At 38.6% G+C, this 22,420-nt stretch overlaps 1 protein-coding gene across 1 annotated transcript in view; it reads right to left on the bottom strand.

Annotated features, from left to right (window-relative positions):
• ADCY1 (adenylate cyclase 1) overlaps window positions 1-22,420 on the bottom strand; it is a 142,595-nt gene that overhangs the window by 66,771 nt on the left and 53,404 nt on the right. The window contains exons 3-4 of the mRNA XM_056484082.1: window positions 11,595-11,713; window positions 898-1,009 (exon numbers count right to left, since the gene is read on the bottom strand). Coding sequence (XP_056340057.1) covers window positions 898-1,009; window positions 11,595-11,713 — 231 coding nt within the window. The remainder of the gene's footprint in view (window positions 1-897; window positions 1,010-11,594; window positions 11,714-22,420) is intronic.

The raw sequence follows: 22,420 nt of genomic DNA, 5'->3' as shown, positions 1-22,420 counted from the left end.
GGAGAAGTGAGTTTGGACTGAAAAAATGTGGATGCTATTTATGTCAAGGGCCTAAACAAATATTTTCTTTAGGCTGCTGCACAGAGTCTGAAGGCAAAATAGCTAGAGAGTAGAGGAGCATAATTTATGTGGAAGAGTTACTTCTCAGCAACGAAGGTTTTAAGGACAGCTGGCAAATAAGATAGATTTGATGAAGTTCTGCTTGGTTCAGGGGCAAAACACATTTTCAGCATCTTGTTAAATGTAATTTGAAACAAGATGTGTGACTTTTCTTGGCACAGCAATTCCTCTCATTTCCCATCAAATGGCTCTTGTCAAATTAGGCTGCTTGGAGTTATAGGCAGGGAACATTTCTCTCATTTTCTCTTCCTTAGGGAATCTAGCACAATATAAGTGCAACAACAAAAACATAGGCATCAATTTATGATATGGATCCTATTTTGCCTACAATAACTTCTCTGAAATGCTACCATCATTTCTGTTTTAAGGAGTGCTCTCTGTGAAAAATGAATTTTACCCTCTAGTTTCCTATTATCATAGAAGATTTTACACCATACAGCCAATATTCATATTTTCCATTTTTCTGATCTTTTTTCGATGAAGGATAAAAATGTAAATATTGAAAAATTTTCTCTATTTTGTGCAGACAAAGCCAATGAAGAACAATGATGGACTGCATGAAGGGGAAAGAAAAGTATATTTAAAAATAGCACTCTTCTTTCCTAAACAATTAAAATTATTGTTTTTTCTCTAGACTATTAATAAAAGATTGAAGCTTTCAAAATTCATGACATGTGGGGCTAAATCAGTCTATTACAGATTTCTAGCAAGAATAACTGATGCATCATTTTTCAGCAGGAAATGTAAATTAAATTGAAATAAGAGAGTTGTACTTACTGTAGCTAATTCATCAAATTTTCCAAAAAGCTCATTCAGCAGCTTCACCAGCTCTTGGGCAGTACACTGTGATGCCAAACTAGTGAACCCCACTATGTCTGCAAACAAAATGCTGTAAAGAAGGAAAAAGACACAGATAAATCAGTAGAGAAGATATCTTCACATTCTCGTTGCTCTCTTTCATAGCACAAATGTGACCCAAAGCACAAACTCCAAAAAGTCCTGAAATATTATCAATAAAGTGCCAGTTGCAAAAAAAAAAAAAAAAAAAAAAAAAGGAAAAGAGTTAGAAAAATGGGCATTAGTCTGGTGCTGTCAGCTGTTGTAGAGAACTCTCAGATGCTTTCAATGGCTCCATACCTACCTGGCAGAGGAGGCAAAACCCCTCATTCATGGAGTGCCCAGTGAGTACTCTAGGAGCATGGTGAACAATTTATTCTCTTTGCAGCTACGACTTCCCCAGCTAAATCAGTTTCACAGACAGTTCCACAGCCAAACTGATAAACTTTACTGTGTACTGAAAGACAGGGGTTAATAACTTGGGTGCAGTAGGTCTGTGATGTGGTCTTACATCAGCTCCCTGTGAGGAGCTGGAATCCACAATGTCAAACCAATATTCTCTGCACTGTGCTGCCTGGCTCAGGTAAGTGTCCAACTTTCATCAGTATCACCAAGGATTTAATGTCCAACAGTTTAATCTGCTTTAACAATCCCTGCTAGTCAGTGTTGATCAAGGGAGATAATTGAAGTGAGTGCAGGTTACATTGTGATTGAAAGAATAAAAATTCTTGTGTAAATCAGAAAACTCAAGAGTGTGGTGCTGTGATCCTTTCAACTCTTTAGACTCCTTCTGCTGGTAGAAGCACAGAACCAGGAACACACTGCATTTATCTCCAACACCCAGACTAGAAATGTCAAATAATTAATGAAAACACCAGTAAACCATCCCATGATATAAAGCCTAGGTATACTTGACATAGGGTAAAACTTAGTTAGCTAATTGTAAGTTGAATTAAACATTATGTACTCCCATCTGCCTCAACAAAACTTCACTCTTTAGATTAAAAAGCAATGCTAGAAAAGCAGGTCTAATCAATCTACTGTTTTCCACTCTTCATAAGCAAGTCTCAATACTTCTAATGTGTTACCAAAAAATGGCAAATACAACTCCTGACTCAGACCCTGTTTCTATAATTTCATTTTACCCAGTTGTTTAAATCCCTTGTCCACCACAGCAAGTAAGCAGCATACTCCAGCACAAAACCAACTCATCCAAAGTTCAATGACATTGGTCTGCAAACAAAACCTCTATGTTGTCATGTTAATCCTTGGGGCAGTGTCTCCACCAGTACTCCTTGGAGAATGCATTATGAAAACATTGCTCAAGATGGCCCTGGTTCAAGGGAAAAATAGTTATTCCATTTCCATGCCATTTAAGCACAACAAAAAGGCTTATTACAATAAAGTCAGCATTAAGTTAATTTTACTGATTCATGTCTCTGCTACCCTAAAAGTGAACCAGCCAAGTGATGGGTAAAGTAAAATGGATTAACAGAGATCAATAACACCAGCAAAGTGACCTGCATATTTGGCCCATGAAAGCAGCTGTGGGAAAGCTGCAAGGCATGGGAGGAACTATCACATTGTGAACAGATTTTTGGTGGGAGGCTGATTCTCTGTGACACTGAAGCCACAAGAAAACTGTTTCTTGTGAAGAAGTCTCCATGGCATGGCAAGACAGACTCCTGTCCCTAAGTGAACTGAAGACTATTTTAGAGGTGGTAAATTTACTGAAAGTCACAGGTTTTGTCTCTTTATGTTGTCAGTGGGAAAGAAAAGAGGGTGTGGGAGGATAAGTGTACTGAAGGCTTATTCTGATTTTATTATTATTTATCTTTTAATTCTGTTAATACAGTTTTCTCTATACCCTTTAAAGTTTGAGCCTGCTTTGCTTTCCTCCTAATCCTTGTCTTGCAGCAGAAAATGAGTAAATAATTCTAGTGAGTACACTGGCATTTGACCAGCATTAGACCCACTACATTAATTGGTGCATTGGCCAGGAAACTCAGATAGGTGAACCAAAACCACTACACTTAATGGGTGTTTCTGTCTGGTTTTTGAACTGAAATCACCACACCCATCTGTGTCCACCTGTAGCCTTTCCCCACACTCCCTGTACTGCAAGCATGTGGGGCAGCACCAACACATTCTCTCATTGTACAACATCTAAAAGAAAGTAGAGCAGCATCTTGGTCTGTGACATGGAGTCAAATTACCCAACTGATGCAATAAACTTTTTTATGTTCTGCTCAGGTTTTTGGAAAGTAAAGGACAAGAAATTCTTTATGAGGAGATGGCAAAGTCAGTCACAGGGATTGAGAACAGAGAAGAGATTTGAATTCTTGCTATGGCCATGAAATAATAACGGTACTAAAGAGAGAAATTGTAAGATATACAGTGCTAGAATTCCAGTCATAAACCTGAGCTGTTTCCAGGGCCACATATATTCAACTATTCTCAAAGTCCAAGTCCCCACACTGTCCCTGAAATTCCCTTTCCTCTGCTTTGGATATATTATTAACACAAAAATACTGAAAGCTTTAAATTTAGGCCATGTCTAACATACTCAGAAAAGTTAAACAAAGCAGCTACAGGAGTGACATCAGTGTTAAAGCATATTAATCACTACAGCAGATACACTCATTTAAGAGCAAAGTAGTCTTACTTCACAATAACTTGATCTGTAATTGCTATGGAGGTCCACATCCTCAGAGAGCATTAAACTAGAGTAAACTAAGGATACCTTATTTATGCATGAAAGATTCCTCATAATGGTATGGTATACAAAGGAACACTTCATAATGATTGCCAAGTAATTTTATTTTTAAAAATGCAAATGCTGGCATATATAGAAACAAGAAGTAAGAAGCTACCAATTAACAATTGTTTCTCTTAATGACTATTCAGGGATGTAACTGTCCTTTCTTTAATTCCACACAATTAAACAATTTGATTCCACAGAATTAATAATGCCATTGGGCACTTTGTGGAAGACCAGAAAAAAACCCAACAATCTTCTTTAATTATTCTTTAATTATTAATGAAAGAAGATAAATGAATGTGGAAAGAAATTGGAAACAAAGGACTAAAGTGACTTCTGCTCGCTCAGCAGCGTATCTTGCACATGACTCAAGCCCTGCTCTTCCCTACAAGCAATGTGAATGTGGTTAGGAAGGCTAGGTGGTTATTACAGTGTTGTAACAGCTACAGAGAAATAATTACAGAGGCTGGTGTTGCCTCATTGCCCAGGGGCTCAGCAATGCTCCACAATCTTGCATGGCACAGAAATGAGACTGACTAGACTAGAGTTCTCCAGATTTTCTGGTTTCCCCTTTCTAAAAATGAGGGCTATAGTTCCTTATTTCCAGTCATTAGGGACTTCACCTCATTACCATGACTTTTCAAATATGATAGTGGCTTAGCAATGTCATCTGCCAGTTCCCTCAGAGCTCACAGATTAATCTACTCAGGTCCTGTGGACTTGTACAAATTCAGGCTCCTTAGATAGTCTTGAACCTCATCCTCACTTTTTTTTCTTTGACCAGGGTGGCATGGCTGGGGCACTTGCTGTTGAAGAATGAGGTGCAGAAGTTGTTGAGAACTTCAGCCTTCCTTTTGGCCAGGGTAGCCAGGTCTCCTATTCCTTATTGGAGAGAATCCAAGAAATCCCTAGCCTTTCTTTTGCTTGCAACATACCTATAGAAGCCCTTTCTGTTACCCTCAATACTCTTGTCAGACTCAATTCTATCTGGACATTGGCTTCCCTAACCTTGTCCCTAACTTCCTGTATAATTTCCCTGTTTTCTGTCCTTGTTTCCACTTCCTGAAAGGTTCTTTTTTTGCTCTGGGTTTGCTCAGCAGCTGCTTATCCATCCGTGACGGCCTCCTAGCATTTTTCCCTGATTTCCTTCGTGTTGGGTGCATAAGTTTGGCCATAACAGAACTCCCAAACTCAACCAGCCTAGAAGTAAATGAGCCCCTAGGTGAAACAATGGTAGGCTGGATTCCAACTCAAACAGGGGACCCCAGCCAATTCCATTCAATCCTGAATGCAGAGGAATCAGTTGGTCAGTGAGCTGGGCAGTGTTGAAACCTCGACCAGGCAGTTGATCCAGTTCAGGAATTTTGAACCCCCTGTTAAAGGGGGTGTGCATCAATAAATCTGGGCTGTGATGCATGATCTCAGTGTGCTCAGTCATGTGCCTGTCTCCAAAAATGCAACCCCAGTATAACAAGTGGTGACCTGCCCACAGGATTGACACAGCTGCCACATGTAGAGCAGGGCACTCCTAATCCACCAGCAATAATCAACAAACCTATGTTTTCTATCTCAAAGCTTTGTACACATATCCTTCCACACAATACCACTATAGCTAACTACAACTGACACACAGCTTTGCATAAATATTATTTTTCCGAATATATTGGAGTATAGTAGAGCAAAATAAAACATTGATTGCAGCGTCTGAAGACAGTGAATGTGGTTAAATATCCCCTTTGTGTTCATAGCTCTAAATTATAATGAGCGGCAAAGTATTATAAATAAAAGTACTAAAATTTTCCATAAACTCAACAGATCTTAAAGAAGTGTCTGAGGGCTAAGTCTGTAAGAAGAGAAGTGTTTCATTAGCAAACTTCAGTTGCAGAGTTTTCTGACTATTTTCCACCTGTCACTTCTGTTTACAATGTCTATAAAATCATTTTCAAGCTGAAAATCACTAACAGCTATCTTTCATATCTGTTCATAGCTAAAACATTCATGCCAACTTCTCTTGAAGTCATAGCAGGTTCCTGAGTATAGCAAGTCTGTCGCTGCTATCACTGAAATACTAATTTGCATGTGTTCTTATCTTTGAACCAAAATATGACCATGGCTTTTAATATTGGGTTTTTTGTAGCTAAGTATGCAGATGAAATAATAACAGAACTGAAGTCACTTGAGATTACATAAAGGTTAAAAACTATACATGAGAAGGTATCAACAGGAACTTCTAATTAACAAAAATGGTTTGTCCTGCAGCTTCAAGGTTATGCCCTTATACTTTTTCTGAAGGAAGCATATTAATTAAGATGCATGGTCATCCCAAAAAACATGTTTAAATTAACTGGAATTGTTGATTAGCCCATGTATACTGTAAATTAACACTTCCCTTTTTTATTTTCCTTGACTAACCCTGACTCTTCGTAGTAAACTGTTTCCAAAAAGGACTTGAACTGATACATACATTATGTTCATACAATATTCATGGTAATATTCACTTGGACTTCACCATCTTACAGTAATGATGCTTACAAATGCAGATACAGATGATAGAACTGGTATTTTAGTGAACACACTTTGTAATAACTCTAGATAATAGATAATAACACTTAATTTTGTCACTTTCAATTTGATGATTAATCATAAATCCTTCAAAGAAAAATATATCATGCAAAGTAAAATCACAAAGTTATAAGGAAAATGCACATATGCCTTTCACTGCTTTATAGAATTTTCTTTGACATGATTTGATTTTACTAAAACTTAACTTGTGAACCTACAAATACATTCTAAGGGTCTTATTAAATTTTTTGAAAAGGTATTTCAGACAGCAAGATTAGCAGTAACATTTTGCATTTCATTTCAATAGTTCTTGTTAATTTCTTTTTCACATAACTCCTAAGATACTAATTTCTTTAAAATATGATTTAATTTATACAGAGGAATGTTATTATTTTAGTCTACAACTATGATCCCAAACTGAGTTTTGCAAAATGAATGCTCATGGAAATAGTGATTTGACAATCTTAGGTACATTTGTGTAGAGGCATCTGAGCCAGAACCCAGCAAAAGCTGACTCACTGGCTGGAATTTCTGGAATGCCTTTGCACTGTTCCAGGCACCCATTAGAGGTATTGACACCTGGATGTGTTTTTTCAGCCTGGAGAAGACAGGGCTCCAGACTGACATAGCAGCCTTCCAGACCCTAAAGGGGGTCTACAAGAGAGCTGGAGATGGACTTTTTATCAGGTTCTCTACTGATAGGACAAGTGGGAATGGTTTTAAACTAAAACTGGGTAGATTTAGATGAAATGCGAAGAAGAAATTCTTCACTATGAGGGTGGATCAGGTTTCAAAGGGAAGCCATGGATGCACCATCTCTGGAAATATTCAAGCTCAGGCTGGTCAGGCTTTTGAGCAACATTATGTAGCAAAAGATGAACCTGACTTCAGGACTAGATGATCTTTAAAGGCTCTGTCCTACTCAAACCATTCTATGATTTAATGATTCCAATGTCTAAGGGAAGTTTCCTAAGGATTTTTTTTTTAGAGCTACCTGGGCTATTTTGTTTGAAACACCAACAGATATTTCTAACTTGTTCTGGTATATAAATTCTGAACAAAAGCCAGGCAGCAGTACAGTGAGCAAGTTCAGGAAAGGAAACAGTATAAACAGACATTTCTCTCCTTTGTCACAGAGACAAGCTGGTTCAGCACTGGCATATGAGTTACATACATCACATTATCTCATACTCCTTGACAATCTGGAACCTTTCTGGGTAAAAGTTATCACTCCAGGACCTTCTGCATGCTGTTTTCTCCCCCATGATTCCTGCAGGCAGGCATGGCCAGCACCTGCACAGTGACTGCACCACAGCTGCACCTGCTAGACCCGAGTGCAGAAAGCCTGTGCCTTGGCTTAAGAGATTTAAGCTGCTTCCCAAGGGTGAGTATTGACAGAGCAACTATTTTCTATGTGATTCTCCAGGCCGTTCAGAAGGAGAAATCCTGCCAGGTTACACAAGAGATCTGACAGCTCACAGGTAGTAAATGTTTGTTTTTAACAGCTCTCGTTCACGTGCTTTGTGCACTTGAATAGTCCTGCTGTTTTCAATGGAGCCACTTGTATAAACAAGTACTCTGCAAAGTAAGGAGGGTTGTATGCCCTGTTTTTTATTTTCAGTTCGTTCATTTGTTTAATTAAAGTACAGCTTACAGTAAAAAGAGTATTTTAATGGCATATGGTGCCTCAGAAAGGAACCTGTAGGACTCTTTTTGCCTCAAAGATAAGTTTATTATTAATTTTATGTATTACTCACTCCAATGTTTAAGAAAAAAAATGCTCTCTAAAATTAAAGATGGTTGTTAAAAATAAAAACAAAGGCAGGCTGTTTTTTTACATAATACTAATTTACAAAAAACTACCTCACTGTGAAGTCTTTCAAGTTCAGAAAGACTACATACAAAAGTCTGTTAATAGGCATCATGATCACAGCTTTTTAAAACATTGGAATGGATAAGATAAATTAAAAAATTATTTAAGTTCTGATGTTTTCTGAAAGACAGGACAGACTAGAAATATTTGCTCATAAGTATCTGCAGATTGTGCTCTGGCTTCAGATTGAGTCTCACGAACCTCTAAAATGCCATAAGGAATCTTTTTATTAGTAGCTTTGAAATCAGGCAATGTGTTTCCTAAAATTAATATCTCTTCTTACAAAGCATCCAGGTTTATTTCACACTCATAAAAATAAGGCTAAATGAAACTGCTGTACCAGAGGCTCAAGAAATTTTTATCTGTTCAATGTTCATTTTCTTTTTATCTCTTCAATATTGTTGGAGTCACAGAATGAAGCAAGAAGTTGTGTGGTAATACAATAAGTCAGCCATATTCTTATCCACCCATGAGTTGAAACAGTTTTATGAATATCTAATGTCCATTCCAAAAGAGACAAACAACAAAATGTGTTGAGGTTTCCATACAGGGCATATATTTGAGCTGAAACTCAATTTGAAATTTTCATAATTTAATTATGGGTCCATGGAGAGATGCAGTCAGGACTAGTGAGTTTTTACAATAGATGCTGTATTATATGTATTATATGTATTATATATTATAATAGATGCTACATATATGATCTGTAAATTTCTCATCCCTGCAGGAATAAGGAAAAAAGGAATGATGAACCTTAAATTTATTAACTTAATCTTAAAAAAAGTATGTTTCCTTCATGTTACAAAGCATATTCTGAGCACCACTGAAGAGCTGGTCTGTTGGGTAGCCTTTACACATAACTTGACATCTGGTTCCCACATCTTCCATGGTCTCCTTATCTGGGACTACTCCAGTAAAATAACACTTGTAATGTGTTGAAACAGCTCATGGACTGTATACAGACTATTTCCTTCTGATAAACACAGATATTATATTAGTTATAATTATTTTGGTTTCCTGGTTGTCGAATTTATTTTCCTTGCCATACTGGATGTGTGTTTGCATATCTTGTTTTGCATGGTGCATTTGCATTAGGTTATTTGTCTCCATTTAAAACACATGCTCTCATTTCTTACTGCACAGCAATTCTGTTCAAAAACTACAAGGTATCAGATGTACTACAGATCTGGGAAGAGCTGATCAAAGGATGGCGCACCCCTCTCCAGAGGCACAGGGAGTTGCAGGCAGTCATTCAACAGCTCTTGGGTAGTTGATAAAATATTCACCAACTAATTGATAAGCCAGGACTGTTGCCATGGTTATCTGAAACATGCCAGTACTTTTTCCCAGTCCCATTCACTTCTTACAGAGGGATGTGTATTGTAACATGTTTTTCTGGGCAGTTGTATGAATGTCTTATTTTTCACATGAAACTCTGTCCCTACTGGGACGTGGGATTTATTGGACACTATTTCACTCCATTTGCATTACTTAAATAAATGGCAATACAGTTTCTTGTAAGTACAGATGATGAAGGGAGATCTGCTATTTTCAGTTCTCTTCCCTGAGGATATTACCTGTGACATTAAAATGACCCCATCTTACTTGGGCTTCATTTGCCCCAAAAGTACCTTCTTAATGTCAGAGAATGAATTCACCTCTCCAAACAGGGTATTTGGATTTAAAAAACTTTTATGAACTCCACATTGAAGCAGTGAATAAGCCATAGAATTTTTAGTAGTTATGTGGAAGAAACATGCCATGTAACTCCTGAGGTTACATTTCAAAAAAAACTTATCAAAAGAGAGGACTCAGATGCACTACAATCAATTGCAAAGTTGTTTAAGATGACTGTACACAATATAATGAATGCAGGGACTTGTGACACATGCAAGATATAAATATACTAATCATGATATAATTATCAGTGTTACCTTGACCCTGAATATAAGGGCAACCTACAGTTGTATACATGTGTTTCATAGCATTGTGAGGATATAGATACAATTTTTATTGGTATATTAAGGAATGTGATCACCAAAGGGTAGAAGTAGAAGACACCAAACATCAAAACCTGGCATAGCTGAGACTTGGTTAGTAAAACTGACTGTAATAGACAGACAGGTTATCATTCAAAGATGGAAGACTGGCAAGAAAAAGAAAAAAAGTGCAAATGGTGCTGGTGAGGAGTGCATAAACCTATGTGACATAAACAAGGATAAGTGAAGGAATAAGACAGCTCACTTAGGTTTTGAATGTGTCCTTCAGGAGCTCTCAAATCAGACTTTGACAATTGAGAACCATCAGATACTGCAAACAACACAATCATTTTCAGTATCATCTTTGGGACAGCATGCACTTAGAACCAACTTTAAACTGATTGTTAAAGGCCAAGTTTTGTATGCAAACTGATGAGATTAATATTATGCAAGATTTAACCATTAACATGAAGTAAACTACTTATTTTTAATTCAGTAATGTTAAATTTTACAGTGCAAAACTAACCTAGTATGGCAGTTTTCTGCACACTCCTATCACAGACATCTCTCATTCCCTTAGTGACAGGAATGCTTTCAGTTGCAACAACTTAGTCACTAGGAATTGGTCCTTGTATATATTAAAGCTCAATGGGAGGCAGACTAAATCTTGAGAGAAGGAGCTTAGCAGTGGATGAGGAAGTTTACTCCTTTGCTACATGAGTACACCATGCAAATCAAGGCAGCTCTGTGGCATCACAAACACTGCACCTTGTTTAGTAAAAAATGTGACACCAACTGAACTTCTTTGATGCTGCTTTTGATGTGGAAGCAAGGCAGTAGTGTGATAAAACACAGACAAGGTCTTTAAGGAATTTGTTTTGGAGGCAAAGAAGAATAACAAATGAGAATGCACTTTAAGAAGAAACATTATAAATGACAGCACTTGCATAGAGTCAACTACTGAACAAGAGCAAGAAGTAGAACTGAGCCTTAGTCAATAATGTCTGGGGGATAATGCTCATGTGATGTGGACAAATACACATTTCTTTATGTTTACATCACATTTTCTTTCTGTGTTTCTATGCTATTATCCAGGAAAATATATTAATTTAGAAGCAATTCATCTTAATATCAGAAAAATAAAAATGTGTAAAAACAACCATGCAGAATAAATACTCCTGTTCACCCAAAACATAATACAGTACAAAAGCAATGACTAGTCATTTGAAAAAACTGTCTGTCTCCTGGCACTACTATTCTAAGATGTTTATTGATTCAGACTTATCTCCTGAGAAGATTATTAAATCTTCCTGGTGCACCCATTCTTCTACTTTGTACAAATGATAAATATGTATTGCTTTTTTTTTTTTCCCTCTGAAACCTGACTGCAATTATACATCACTATCCTTGTAATAAATACTCTTAGTTCTTTAGATAATTTCATAGGCTACATCATTCCTACCTAACATTGTCATGCCTTTGAATGTAAATCTTGTGGAAAATCCTTTCAGGTGGCTTCAGGAAGTCTTCCTTCATTTCCATTGCAACATTCCTGGGCAAAAGGCTCATCAAGAGACGTTCCTAAAAGAAAATATAAACAACATCAGTTTTGTGGTATAGTGTGTGACTATTTTCCAAAAGTTATAAACTAGCAAACTGGACAACCTTCTCTTAATCTGCTTCATTAAAATGTCTGCTGCATAAATAATATGAACTATTTATCTCAAACTCTTGTGAACTGTGTGGGTGTCTTTTCTTAAGTCTTCTGCACTAAAAAAAAAAACAAACAAAAAAACAAAACAAAACAAAAAAACAAAAAAAAAAACAAAAACAAAACAAAAAAAACAAACAAACAAAAAAAACCCCCCAACAACCAGAAACAACAACAAACCAGAAAAAACAAACCTACAGCTTCCAAAAGCCAGCTTCAACAGAATATAATTGTCCATATTTTTCATTAACATCATAGCTCTAATAATAACAACAACAACTTACTTTATTCTTAGCAGCATTTATCTGTCTGGCTGGGAAAGACTTCCCAGGATCATTTGCTATTCTTTTGTGTGTCCTATTTCTTCCTGGATATAATGAAAGTGTTACATTACAAGGACTTTGACAGCTGGTTATTAAGCAGTGAGAGTAGATGATGGATTTATCCACTGTCAAATTCAGTGGAACAGTAAGCACAGTTTTAATGGCATCTTGGCCAGTGTGGCAATGTCTTTAATGAACTACATCAGTACAAAACCCTGGCTAAACACATCTTCTTGCTGTACTCACAGAGAATTTTTTAGCATGGGTCACTGACCTACATAAAAAGGGTCTCTAATATTATGGATCTTGTCAGTATTGACTATATAAAGTCCCATGCATTTTTCCCACATATTCTGGCCCATTCACAGGTACCATCTGGAAAATCTGCAGCTGCTGTTCTTAGGTGTTGTAAGGTATCCTTAGATACCTACCCAGAAAATGCTGGCCACTTAAGATGCATTTCCAAGTTTATCCATCAGACATGCTAGTTTCAGCCATGACAACAGTCTGAATGAATTCCCATAACCACATCCCATCTGATTCAGGAATCTCGGGTTCCAGACACCAACAGGTGAGGCTAGAGCAAGGAAGGCACACCCTTGGTGGAAGAGGATTAGGTCAGGGAATAATTAAGCAAACTGGATAGAAGTAAGTCCATGGTCCCTGGCAGGACACATTCACAAGCTCACTGAGTGAGCTGTCAGATGTTACTGTCAGGCCACTCCTAACAGTCAAATATAGTGACTGGGGGAAGTGATGCAAGACTGCAGAAAGTTCTCTAGCCAAGAAGGAGAAGGAGGAGGACACAGGGGACTGCAGGCCAGTCAGTTTCACCTCGGGTCCTGAAAGTGATGAAGCATCTCACCCTGGAAACCAAGGTGGTTGGACTAGATGACTTTCCAGAGTGCCCTTCCTGCCTCAGCTATTCTGTGGTTCTGTCATCTGACAATCTAGAGCCACTGTAAAGGCAGCTGCAAGATGACACAGAAGTGCATATTTTGGACCAACCACATCCTCCTTTGCTTTAATCGATATTAAATAAATGAGAAAAAATAAGAAGAGGATATCTGCAAGTATTTTTGTGTTGCTAACATGCACACATTCACCAGATAAAGCCATCAAATAATACTAAAAGTTTATTCAATTTTTTTTTTTTTGCTTTTTATTTTAACAGTTTCTTCTGGAAGACACATTGAAAGAAGTAATAAGTTAAACTTTGTAGAACTGCCCTGGTGAACTTTAAAGTTTTGTCATATATTTGTAGTGGTCATATTGTCTTGAGGCTAAGGATCATCAGCTCTCTTCCCTACTCTTCTTATGTATATGTAGCAGGACATTACCCCCTGCCACAGAAGAGCTTATCTGCTATGCCCATCAGCTGGTGCATGGCTTGGGACATTCTCCCCACCACAGGCATTGGTGAGATAACCCAAGCTGAACAGATATCCAGCAGCAGTGAGCAATCTCTGGCACCAGGGAGGTGAGATCCTCAGCTGACAATAAACATCTCACCTTGAGAGTGAGATGCAGAAAAACAAGCTTGGAATTCTTCACTAAGAAACTCATTACTTTACTAACTATAAAAGCTGCACACATTTTCACAGAGATAGAAGCCTCCTATGCACACCCTGGAAATGTGCAGGACTTCTCCCATGAATTCAGATGCAAATTCTGTGGTTACCTTCCTGGGAATTAAGAGGAAGGATCCTATGTGTGATCCTATGTGCCCCATCAGCAATTGGATGGTAAGCTACATGGAATCCTAATCTATACTATTTCTTCACTAGCTGTAATATTAGGTACCTCAGTTGTGCACTGTATGCTATCAGCTACTAGTGTTTCTTTTCTTTATCCTGTGTAATATGTCATCTGTTAAAGTCTTATGTCTCTTAAATTTGTGTCAATTAAATAAATAATTCATTTTGTAATAGACCTAATTGACCATTATTAAGAACATTTGAATGAGAGTGATCTGGGGTGCAGGCCACCTCAGAGATACTACCAGAAATCTGAGTCAAAGGCAGGACTTGTTTAAGATCTCCTCTACATTCCTAACAATGTACACCAAGAATATTGCAAAGAATATTATGGAATTAAATATTTGTTGACACTTGACAGATATAGTTATTGTCAAATAACCAAAGTATCTCATATCACTAAAAAAATTGTTTTTTGCTGTAAATTTTAAGTTGATTTAATTAAGTAAACTTATATTTCTGGAGCAGAATTGTATTTGGGAAACCCAAATTTTGGGTTACAATCCAAAATAAGTATTTTGTCCAGCAGATCTTACAAAGCTCTGTTGACTGCTACTTGTGTCTTAAATTTGATTTACTGTGTTAGAGAAATAAACTGGAGCTATAGAATGAGCTGACCACCTCTCAGACAATAGAGACCCCATACAAGAGAGGAATTCGTACTGATGGCTAAATTCTCTGGTGGTTAAGGTGGCATAAGTGATGCTGCAATTTTATACGTATTGCTCTGGATGAGAAATTGACAATGTCTGATAAGGACTAAATGTTCCCTGTACCTTCTCTTTCATTGAACACATTAATCAAGATCTTCACCATTTTGCTGAAATAGGTTAGTAAATTCCAAAACTGTTATGGAGAGAGTGGGTTTTAGGCTTCTGTTTCCTAGAAAGTCAGACTTAACCAGACAAACAAGCAACCACAAATTATACTGACAGACTCCTCCAGAGAGCAGTGCTAACTGAATAGCTCTCCTACAGCCTGCAAACACAATTGCAATATGTGAATAAACAGCTCACAGATAATGTCTGCAGTGCATGGCAAATAACATGGAATCCAGGGCAGTAATAAGAATAATTTCTGTAAAGGCAGCATTGGAGAACTGTAGAATACAGCACCTGACAGCACTGAAATGTGCACATGCCAGATGTAATAAGGGAGGCTACAAAAACAATGATTCCTGTACATGTTAGGTTGACTATAACAAGACCTGAAGGAAACATATGAAAATCCTCTATCAAATTACAATGGCTTGCTTTATTCATTAGAGATGAGAAAAAGAATAAAAAATGACTACTACTGAAGAATTGTAGAGTCTATACAAGGAAGGTTGGCAGCCTCAGACTAATCAAGTGAGGAAAGACTCAGTTATGGCTTTCTCAAGGGGCAGCCACTGCTGACCTTTCAGACAGAGAAGGGAAGCAGCAGCATGACTGTAAGGATTTGTCCCTGAAAGGGAGACTACAAAATGTAAGAAAGAACCTGCAATGCAAAGTATCAAAGCACTGAAAGGAAATGAAAAACACCATCCAGCTCTCTAGAAAGAATATAAGTCTCTTCTATTTACAGCAAAATCTCATCTGTCAAGCAAAAGCAGTATTGCCCTTGAGGTCAGCCTAAGGAATACTGGAGGACTCAGAGTTTTGGAGCAGCAAGAGTGAATCCATGTACACAAAATACAGCTATTGGAAGGTTTGGGAAGGGATTCTGCCTGGATCTTTATTCAGCAAGTCTTACAATTTTTGTCCAGTTTTTTAATTTGCTCCTGATCTGATTATAAAAATAATCTGGAAATCAGGCTAAAAGGAAAACTGGGTGTGTAGGTGTGCTGGATTTGCACACATTACATTTAGTGAGGAAGGAAGGAGACATTCACAGAAATGATTTTTTTTCTGAGAGCTCCCTCTATGTCTGGCAAAAATCAGTCAGGGATTAATTTTTAGAATTACCTACCTATTAAACCACTGAGAAGGTGTCTTGGGTTGCAGTACAGGATGTGACCAGAAATGTGTATTTTATCACCATCTCTTGAAGCCGGGTGTGGCAGTGATTCCTTATCTCCATGGCACATATTATCTGCTAATGGGCCTTTGAAACCAGGTGGGGCAATCATCTTTATCTTTTCCACAACCCATCCTTCCTCCAGGAAGAGATCATCTGCTGCTGGGCCATTGAGTCCCACTGTATGACTGATAAAATTACATCATCCCATGGGGAGAAGCTCCAGCCAGGGGGAGGAACCAAGCCTTTCCTACCTAGATAAAAACTGAGATTTTGGACAGCAAGATACCTTATTTACATTGGATCCAGAGGAAAGATGGACCTTTCCACATCATCCCTGGACCTTCAGAGGAAAACTGCACCTTCTACAGGAGCACTGCTCCAGCTGAACCACATCTGCCACTGCAGGAGGATGCAGCCACCATTTAATGGGACTGCTACCAACACCCTGACTGACAGGGGGTCAGGTTGTATTCTGACTCTGTCAGTGTTTTGGGATCATTCTTTGTAATACTGTACTTCTATTTTAATTTTCCTAGTAAAGAACTGTTACTCCTAATTCCCATATCTTTGCTTGAAAGCCTCTTAATTTCAAAATTACAATAATTTGGAGGGAGGGGGTTCACATTCTCCATTTCAAAGAGAAGCTCCTGCCTTATTGGCAGACACCTGTCCTCCAAACCAGAACAGAGGGCTGAACACGCCTCTGTGAATAGGCATTTTAAAATGAACAAAGCCTGGGGAAGCTCTCTTTCCCTTCCACTCTGGAGCAGGTAACACCAGGCAGGGCTGGGATGGGCTCTGACGCTCAGGAAGTGTCAGGGCTTGGGAAGTGTCAGAGCTTGGGAAGTGTCAGAGCTTGGGAAGTGTCAGGGCTTGGGAAGTGTCAGGGCTTGGGAAGTGTCAGGGCTGGGGAAGTGTCAGAGCTTGGGAAGTGCCAGGGCTTGGGAAGTGTCAGGGCTGGGGAAGTGTCAGGGCTGAGGAAGTGTCAGAGCTTGGGAAGTGTCAGGGCTTGGGAAGTGTCAGGGCTGGGGAAGTGTCAGAGCTTGGGAAGTGTCAGGGCATTGGGAAGTGTCAGGGCTGAGGAAGTGCCAGGGCTCGGGAAGTGTCAGGGCTTGGGAAGTGTCAGGGCATTGGGAAGTGTCAGGGCTGAGGAAGTGCCAGGGCTTGGGAAGTGTCAGGGCATTGGGAAGTGTCAGGGCTGGGGAAGTGTCAGGGCTTGGGAAGTGTCAGGGCTGAGGAAGTGCCAGGGCTTGGGAAGTGTCAGGGCTCAGGAAGTGCCAGGGCTTGGGAAGTGTCAGGGCTCAGGAAGTGTCAGGGCTTGGGAAGTGTCAGGGCTTGGGAAGTGTCAGGGTTTGGGAAGTGTCAGGGCTTGGGAAGCCCGACGGGACCCGTTTCAGAGAAGGGAGGGATCTCATGACCACCTGCAGACCTTGGGCAAGATGTTCACTCTTTCACTGCCCAGAACGAGACTTGCAGACACTTTGTTCTCTCTCTTGAGTGAAAGAGAAGGACACAGATGAAGACATGCACAGAAATCAGCACAGAGATATTGAAGTCAGGTAAGAAGGAGGAGTCAGGTCCCAAATGAGGGAATGAGGAGAGTAGTGAACCAAAATTCTTATTTAAGCAATGGAGTAGTATATAATTGGTAAATTAGACACTCTTGTTTCCCTATAACTTATAAAATGGTTATAGGGTGGAAGAAATGTTCAAATTGGAGCCATGAACTAAAGCAATTTTGTTGAAATAAGCAGATATTAAAGTAGCTGTGATCTCATGAGAAGTTTGAATGGACAGGAGAGAGATGAAGACCCCTGTTGCCCCCAGGGAAGTAGAAAGATCTCTGTTTCCAAGAGAAGATGAGAGCCTTTGCTTGAACTTCTAATCCTTAAACTTATGTGCTCCATAAGTTGACATGGTCCTCAATAAGATTTGTGGGAAAACGTCATTCAAGGAAAGAACTTTCTCATAGTTATCAGATTTCTATTCTGCCAGGTAGCTGATCACTGTGACATTGAGGCCAAGAGAAAACTGTTTCTCGTGTAGAAGTCTCCATAGACTGAAGAGACAGTCTCCTCTCCCTAAGTTAACTGGAGAGAGCTTTTTTTAGAGATGTTAAACTGACTGATTTGTTTCTGTACATTGTCACTGTGAAAGAAAAGAGGTTAGGGAGGAGGAGAAGTGTTCTGAAAATTTTATTTTGATTATTATTTTTTTCTTGTGGTTTCTGGTACTAAAGTTTTCTTTATACCCTTCAAAGTTTGAGGCTGTTTTGCCTTCCTCCTAATCCTATCTCACAGCAGGAAATGAGTAAATGATTCCAGTGGGTGCAGTGGCAATTTAGCCAGCCCTAAACCTACCACAATAATTGGTGCATTGGCTGGGAAACCTCAAATTGGCAAACTCAAACCTGCCAGAACTAAATCCATTAGCAGGATAGTGCATTGAATGGAACAAGTGACAAAACTAATGGAAGATCACTCACATTTATGGTGCCATTCATGCTTGAGTGATTGCTGCCTCTAACAGGGATGGGTGATGACAGGAAAAAGTAGAAAGAGTAACACAGGGAGCTCTAATCAATTATCAACAACTTTTACCAAAATAAAACAACACTCATGTTGCAAACCACCTAATTGGTCACAAACTATTTTGTGTTGAGGTAGCCTCAACACGTGACATATTCCTAAACACGTGGTCTAGTAGAAACAAAATGTTTCTACATTTTATTCCTTCTCAGCGGTTCACAATGTTTTTTAGGATTATTACAGCTGTTTTCTACGCAGAAAATTAAATTTTGGCCAAACAAACAACCAACTTACACTATTTTAGGAATTTGTACACTCTTCTCCTACTTTAAATCTTCACACAGCATTAAAACGGTCTAAAGTGAAATCACATGCTGAAAAAGAAATTCCTCTCAGAGATTGTAATTGTCAGTCAATGATTTTGCATTCCCTGTAGAAATCTCACTAAGAAAAGAAAATGATAGAGGAGGACCTACATCTCCTTCATTCACAACATTTTACATTCACACTCCTCTTCTGGGATTTCAAATGCCAAACCAGGCTGCTTCTGCCAATTGTATCATCCTGATTAATAATGATTACTGCACTACTAATGAAGACTTAGCTATTTTTAAAAGGACAGTCAATTAAGAAAAGCATATAAATTTCTTTTTCCCACAGCAATAGAGCATCACTTGGAAAAAAAAGGAGGAATAAACATTCATTTTGACTCCAAGGCAAGTCAAAATGTACATACCAAACCAATTAAGAATTGCTCAGTGTTACCTTGGCCCTATTCAACAACTAGAACAACTATGCTTGTGACAAAGAAGGAAAATATGCCAAGGCAGAGAAATAGATAAGAAAAAAGTGTTTCCCATTGTTAATGGACAAAAATACCTTATATTACTGCTTGGAACATTCTCAACCCCATTTACAAATACATAACCCTGGACTGCAACTTTCATTCTGGGTTGGACTCAAGGAAAAACTTTAATAGTTATTCAAGACTTGACTAGACAAAGCCACAGCTGACCAGACCTGGTGTTGCTGGCAGTCCTGATTTGAAGGAGTGGTTGGGCTGGATAATCTCCAGGTGTCTGCTTTGACCATTGTGTATGGAGGTGTCTCCCCTGGTACACAAGGACCAGGAGAGGAGGGTGCCTGAAGTCTCCTGGGCAGGCCTGAAGCCATTTTGTTATCTCACACACACAAGTGGGGCTTCTAAAATAGAAGAGGAGCTCAAGAATCACACCCTCTAGGAGTTGTGATTTCTCATTTCTGAGAAGGGAGAGGAAAGAAGCAGGCAGACACTACTGAAGAAAAAAACCCACCATCTGCATGCTCTATTCTGCCCCAACACTCTCTTCAGCATTCTCCAATTTGGAGGCTTCTCACCACATTCCCTCTTCTATCCCCATCCCTGCCCTGGACAGCCTCTCCCACCAGCATCCCAACTCTGCTTTTTGTGGGAGTCCCCAGTGTATTCCTAATACATTTCTCATGCCTGCCTCCAAATGAAGATGCCCGTCCCCTTCCCATTTTGAAAATTTTCTCATTTTACTGCTCATTCCAAACACTCAAAGTCCTTTGAAATTTTCACCTTGATTTAGAATCATTTCACGCAGTTGCCCAAATATTATGCAGTTATTCCTATTGTACAAAATTATTCATTTTGACATCTGAATGGGAAATTACTGTGGTATATTTTCAAATTCTTTCAGCAGGCTGTAAATGAACCCATATTCCCTTCATCAGAAAAGAAGGCTCAAAAGCATATAAATATCTTAAATGTTCCTCTTTTTTCTTTCCAGTTGCCCAGTGTGCAGTTTAAAGGCTCCTCACAAATTTCTACCCCAAAAACTGGGTACACTTGCTGTGCTTCCCCATGCAAAGTTGTATTCCTGTAGTTCATCATGTGAGATACAAAGAAAACAAAATGGAAATACTATTTACAGTCAGAGCAGGCTACTTTATCAAAGGAAACAGTTGTCATTTTTTTCTGAGATAAGCAATCTAGCTGAGAGAAGCAATCAAGAGAACTGCTCTTGTCTCAGAGCAGCTTGTGTTTCTCTGGTTTCTTGAATCTCATTGCTCACTGTCCTCTCATCCTACTGTACATGCACATCTGCTGGAATTCATTTTGAGAATGAAGTTACAGTCTGGAAGGGCCATGTAGAAAACTGCACTGGTCTGCATGTTTTTCAATCCCATGAGAACAGGGCTGTAGTGGTTACAGCTCCATCTCTTCCAGCCAGCTTCACTAAATTCCTCCTGAGCTGCTCCTTCCAGCCAGCATGCTGGCACTGCCTTCACCCATCAGTCTGGGCCCCACACCTGGATGGCAGAGAGTTCTGCCTTTTGGAACTTGCTCTAAATAGAACTTGGAGATTCCCAATCTCATGCTGGGGAAAGCAATAAGTCTGGGTGGCACTCCACATCAGTGTCCTTTTTCATCCTCCCTTGCACTGAACCACATTTTTCAGGATAGACTTCATGCCCATATTACCTTATTTTTGGGATTTTTATAGTGACTTTAGGAAGAAAGAAAGTAAAAAAAAAGCAAAAAAACCAAAAAAACAAAAAAACAAAACAAAACAAAAAAAAAAAAAACATGCGAGAAAACTAGGTTTGACATATTTGTTTCTTGGCTGAAAAAGCATGAATATATTTGTTTGTTATAATAACTATCCAACAATGATGACAAATAGGGAAAGGAGATCAAAAAAGAAAGGAGATTTTGATCATCTTCTCTCCAAAATTCTTCTACAATATGGAACATGAAATTAACTGAACAATTTTTACAGTCTCTCACAGATCTTCTTTTGTTATTGCTATACTAAGAGGAAAGTGCCACCATATTTTAAACCAAATTTTTCTCCCTGGAGCAGACAAACATCAGACATGGATGTAAAATATTCATAAGACTTTCTGAGTCAACTCACCTATATAATTTTGAGATTCAGCTTCTAGTTAGTCAGCAGTAACTCCAAAGTACATCCTAAATATTACCACCTGCTACCTGAGTATGATACCATGCTCAATTTTGTAGAATTTTAAAAGCTACATCTTAGTGGGTTCACAATCTCTGTCACCCTTATATTACACTTCAGCCATTTTAATCTCCTTTAAGGAAAAACAAAACAAAACAAAACAAAACAGAACAAAACAAAACAAAACAAAAGAGAGTGAAAAGAAACCTAATGCAATGCATGGAAGTACAATTTTTTGTACTACTACTAGGATTCATTTATACTTTTTGTAAGCTGAAAAACAAAAGCAGCAGATTACATTAGTGATTTATTGGAAATTCATCTATTCTATGTCCTTTCCTCCAACTAAGTACATGAAATAGCACAGATGGTGATCTTCCAGAAGCCACAAGGTGGCAATATTTCAGAACAGTCCTGAGATTCCTACTTATCAGCAAGTCATTACTGCAATAGTAATCATAAAAGACCCTCCCTAAAAGACAAGATAGCTCATGCACAGATTCTGAGTAGTAAGAGAATGGCTAACAACACAGTTATGGTAGATGATCAATACATTCTGTATGAGCTGCATGATGCATCCAGTCTGAATACACCAGATCAATTTGACATCTTTCTATGGTTAATTGATTATTTTTGTTTAAATAAAGGAAAGGAAGGATGCATCAGCAGAATAGGGTTTAATGAAGCATTGATAGTTTCCACATGGAACATAGTTAATCACAATGGAGATGGTAAGGCCTTGGGAAATAATTAGAATATGAAGTCTTGGCTAAAACAGAAGGCAACGGGCGACATGGAGTGCAGAAGCATTGGAATGGAGAGTGGGGATAAAGAAACCATAAAACTGCTTGAATATATAAAGTTCACAAAACAGCATTCAAAAAGCAGCATGATAAGAATGACAAAAACTCAGTAGCACATTGTACATTTTAGGTACCATTTGGAAAAACACATGAACTAAATAAGTGTCATCAATTGAAATGGTTCATGTCTTAA

The sequence above is a fragment of the Oenanthe melanoleuca genome, chromosome 2, assembly GCF_029582105.1.
Source record: "Oenanthe melanoleuca isolate GR-GAL-2019-014 chromosome 2, OMel1.0, whole genome shotgun sequence".
Classification (NCBI taxonomy): Eukaryota; Metazoa; Chordata; class Aves; order Passeriformes; family Muscicapidae; genus Oenanthe; species Oenanthe melanoleuca.
The sequence above is the reverse complement of the archived record's forward strand: the minus strand, read 5'-3'. Positions and strand labels throughout refer to the sequence as shown.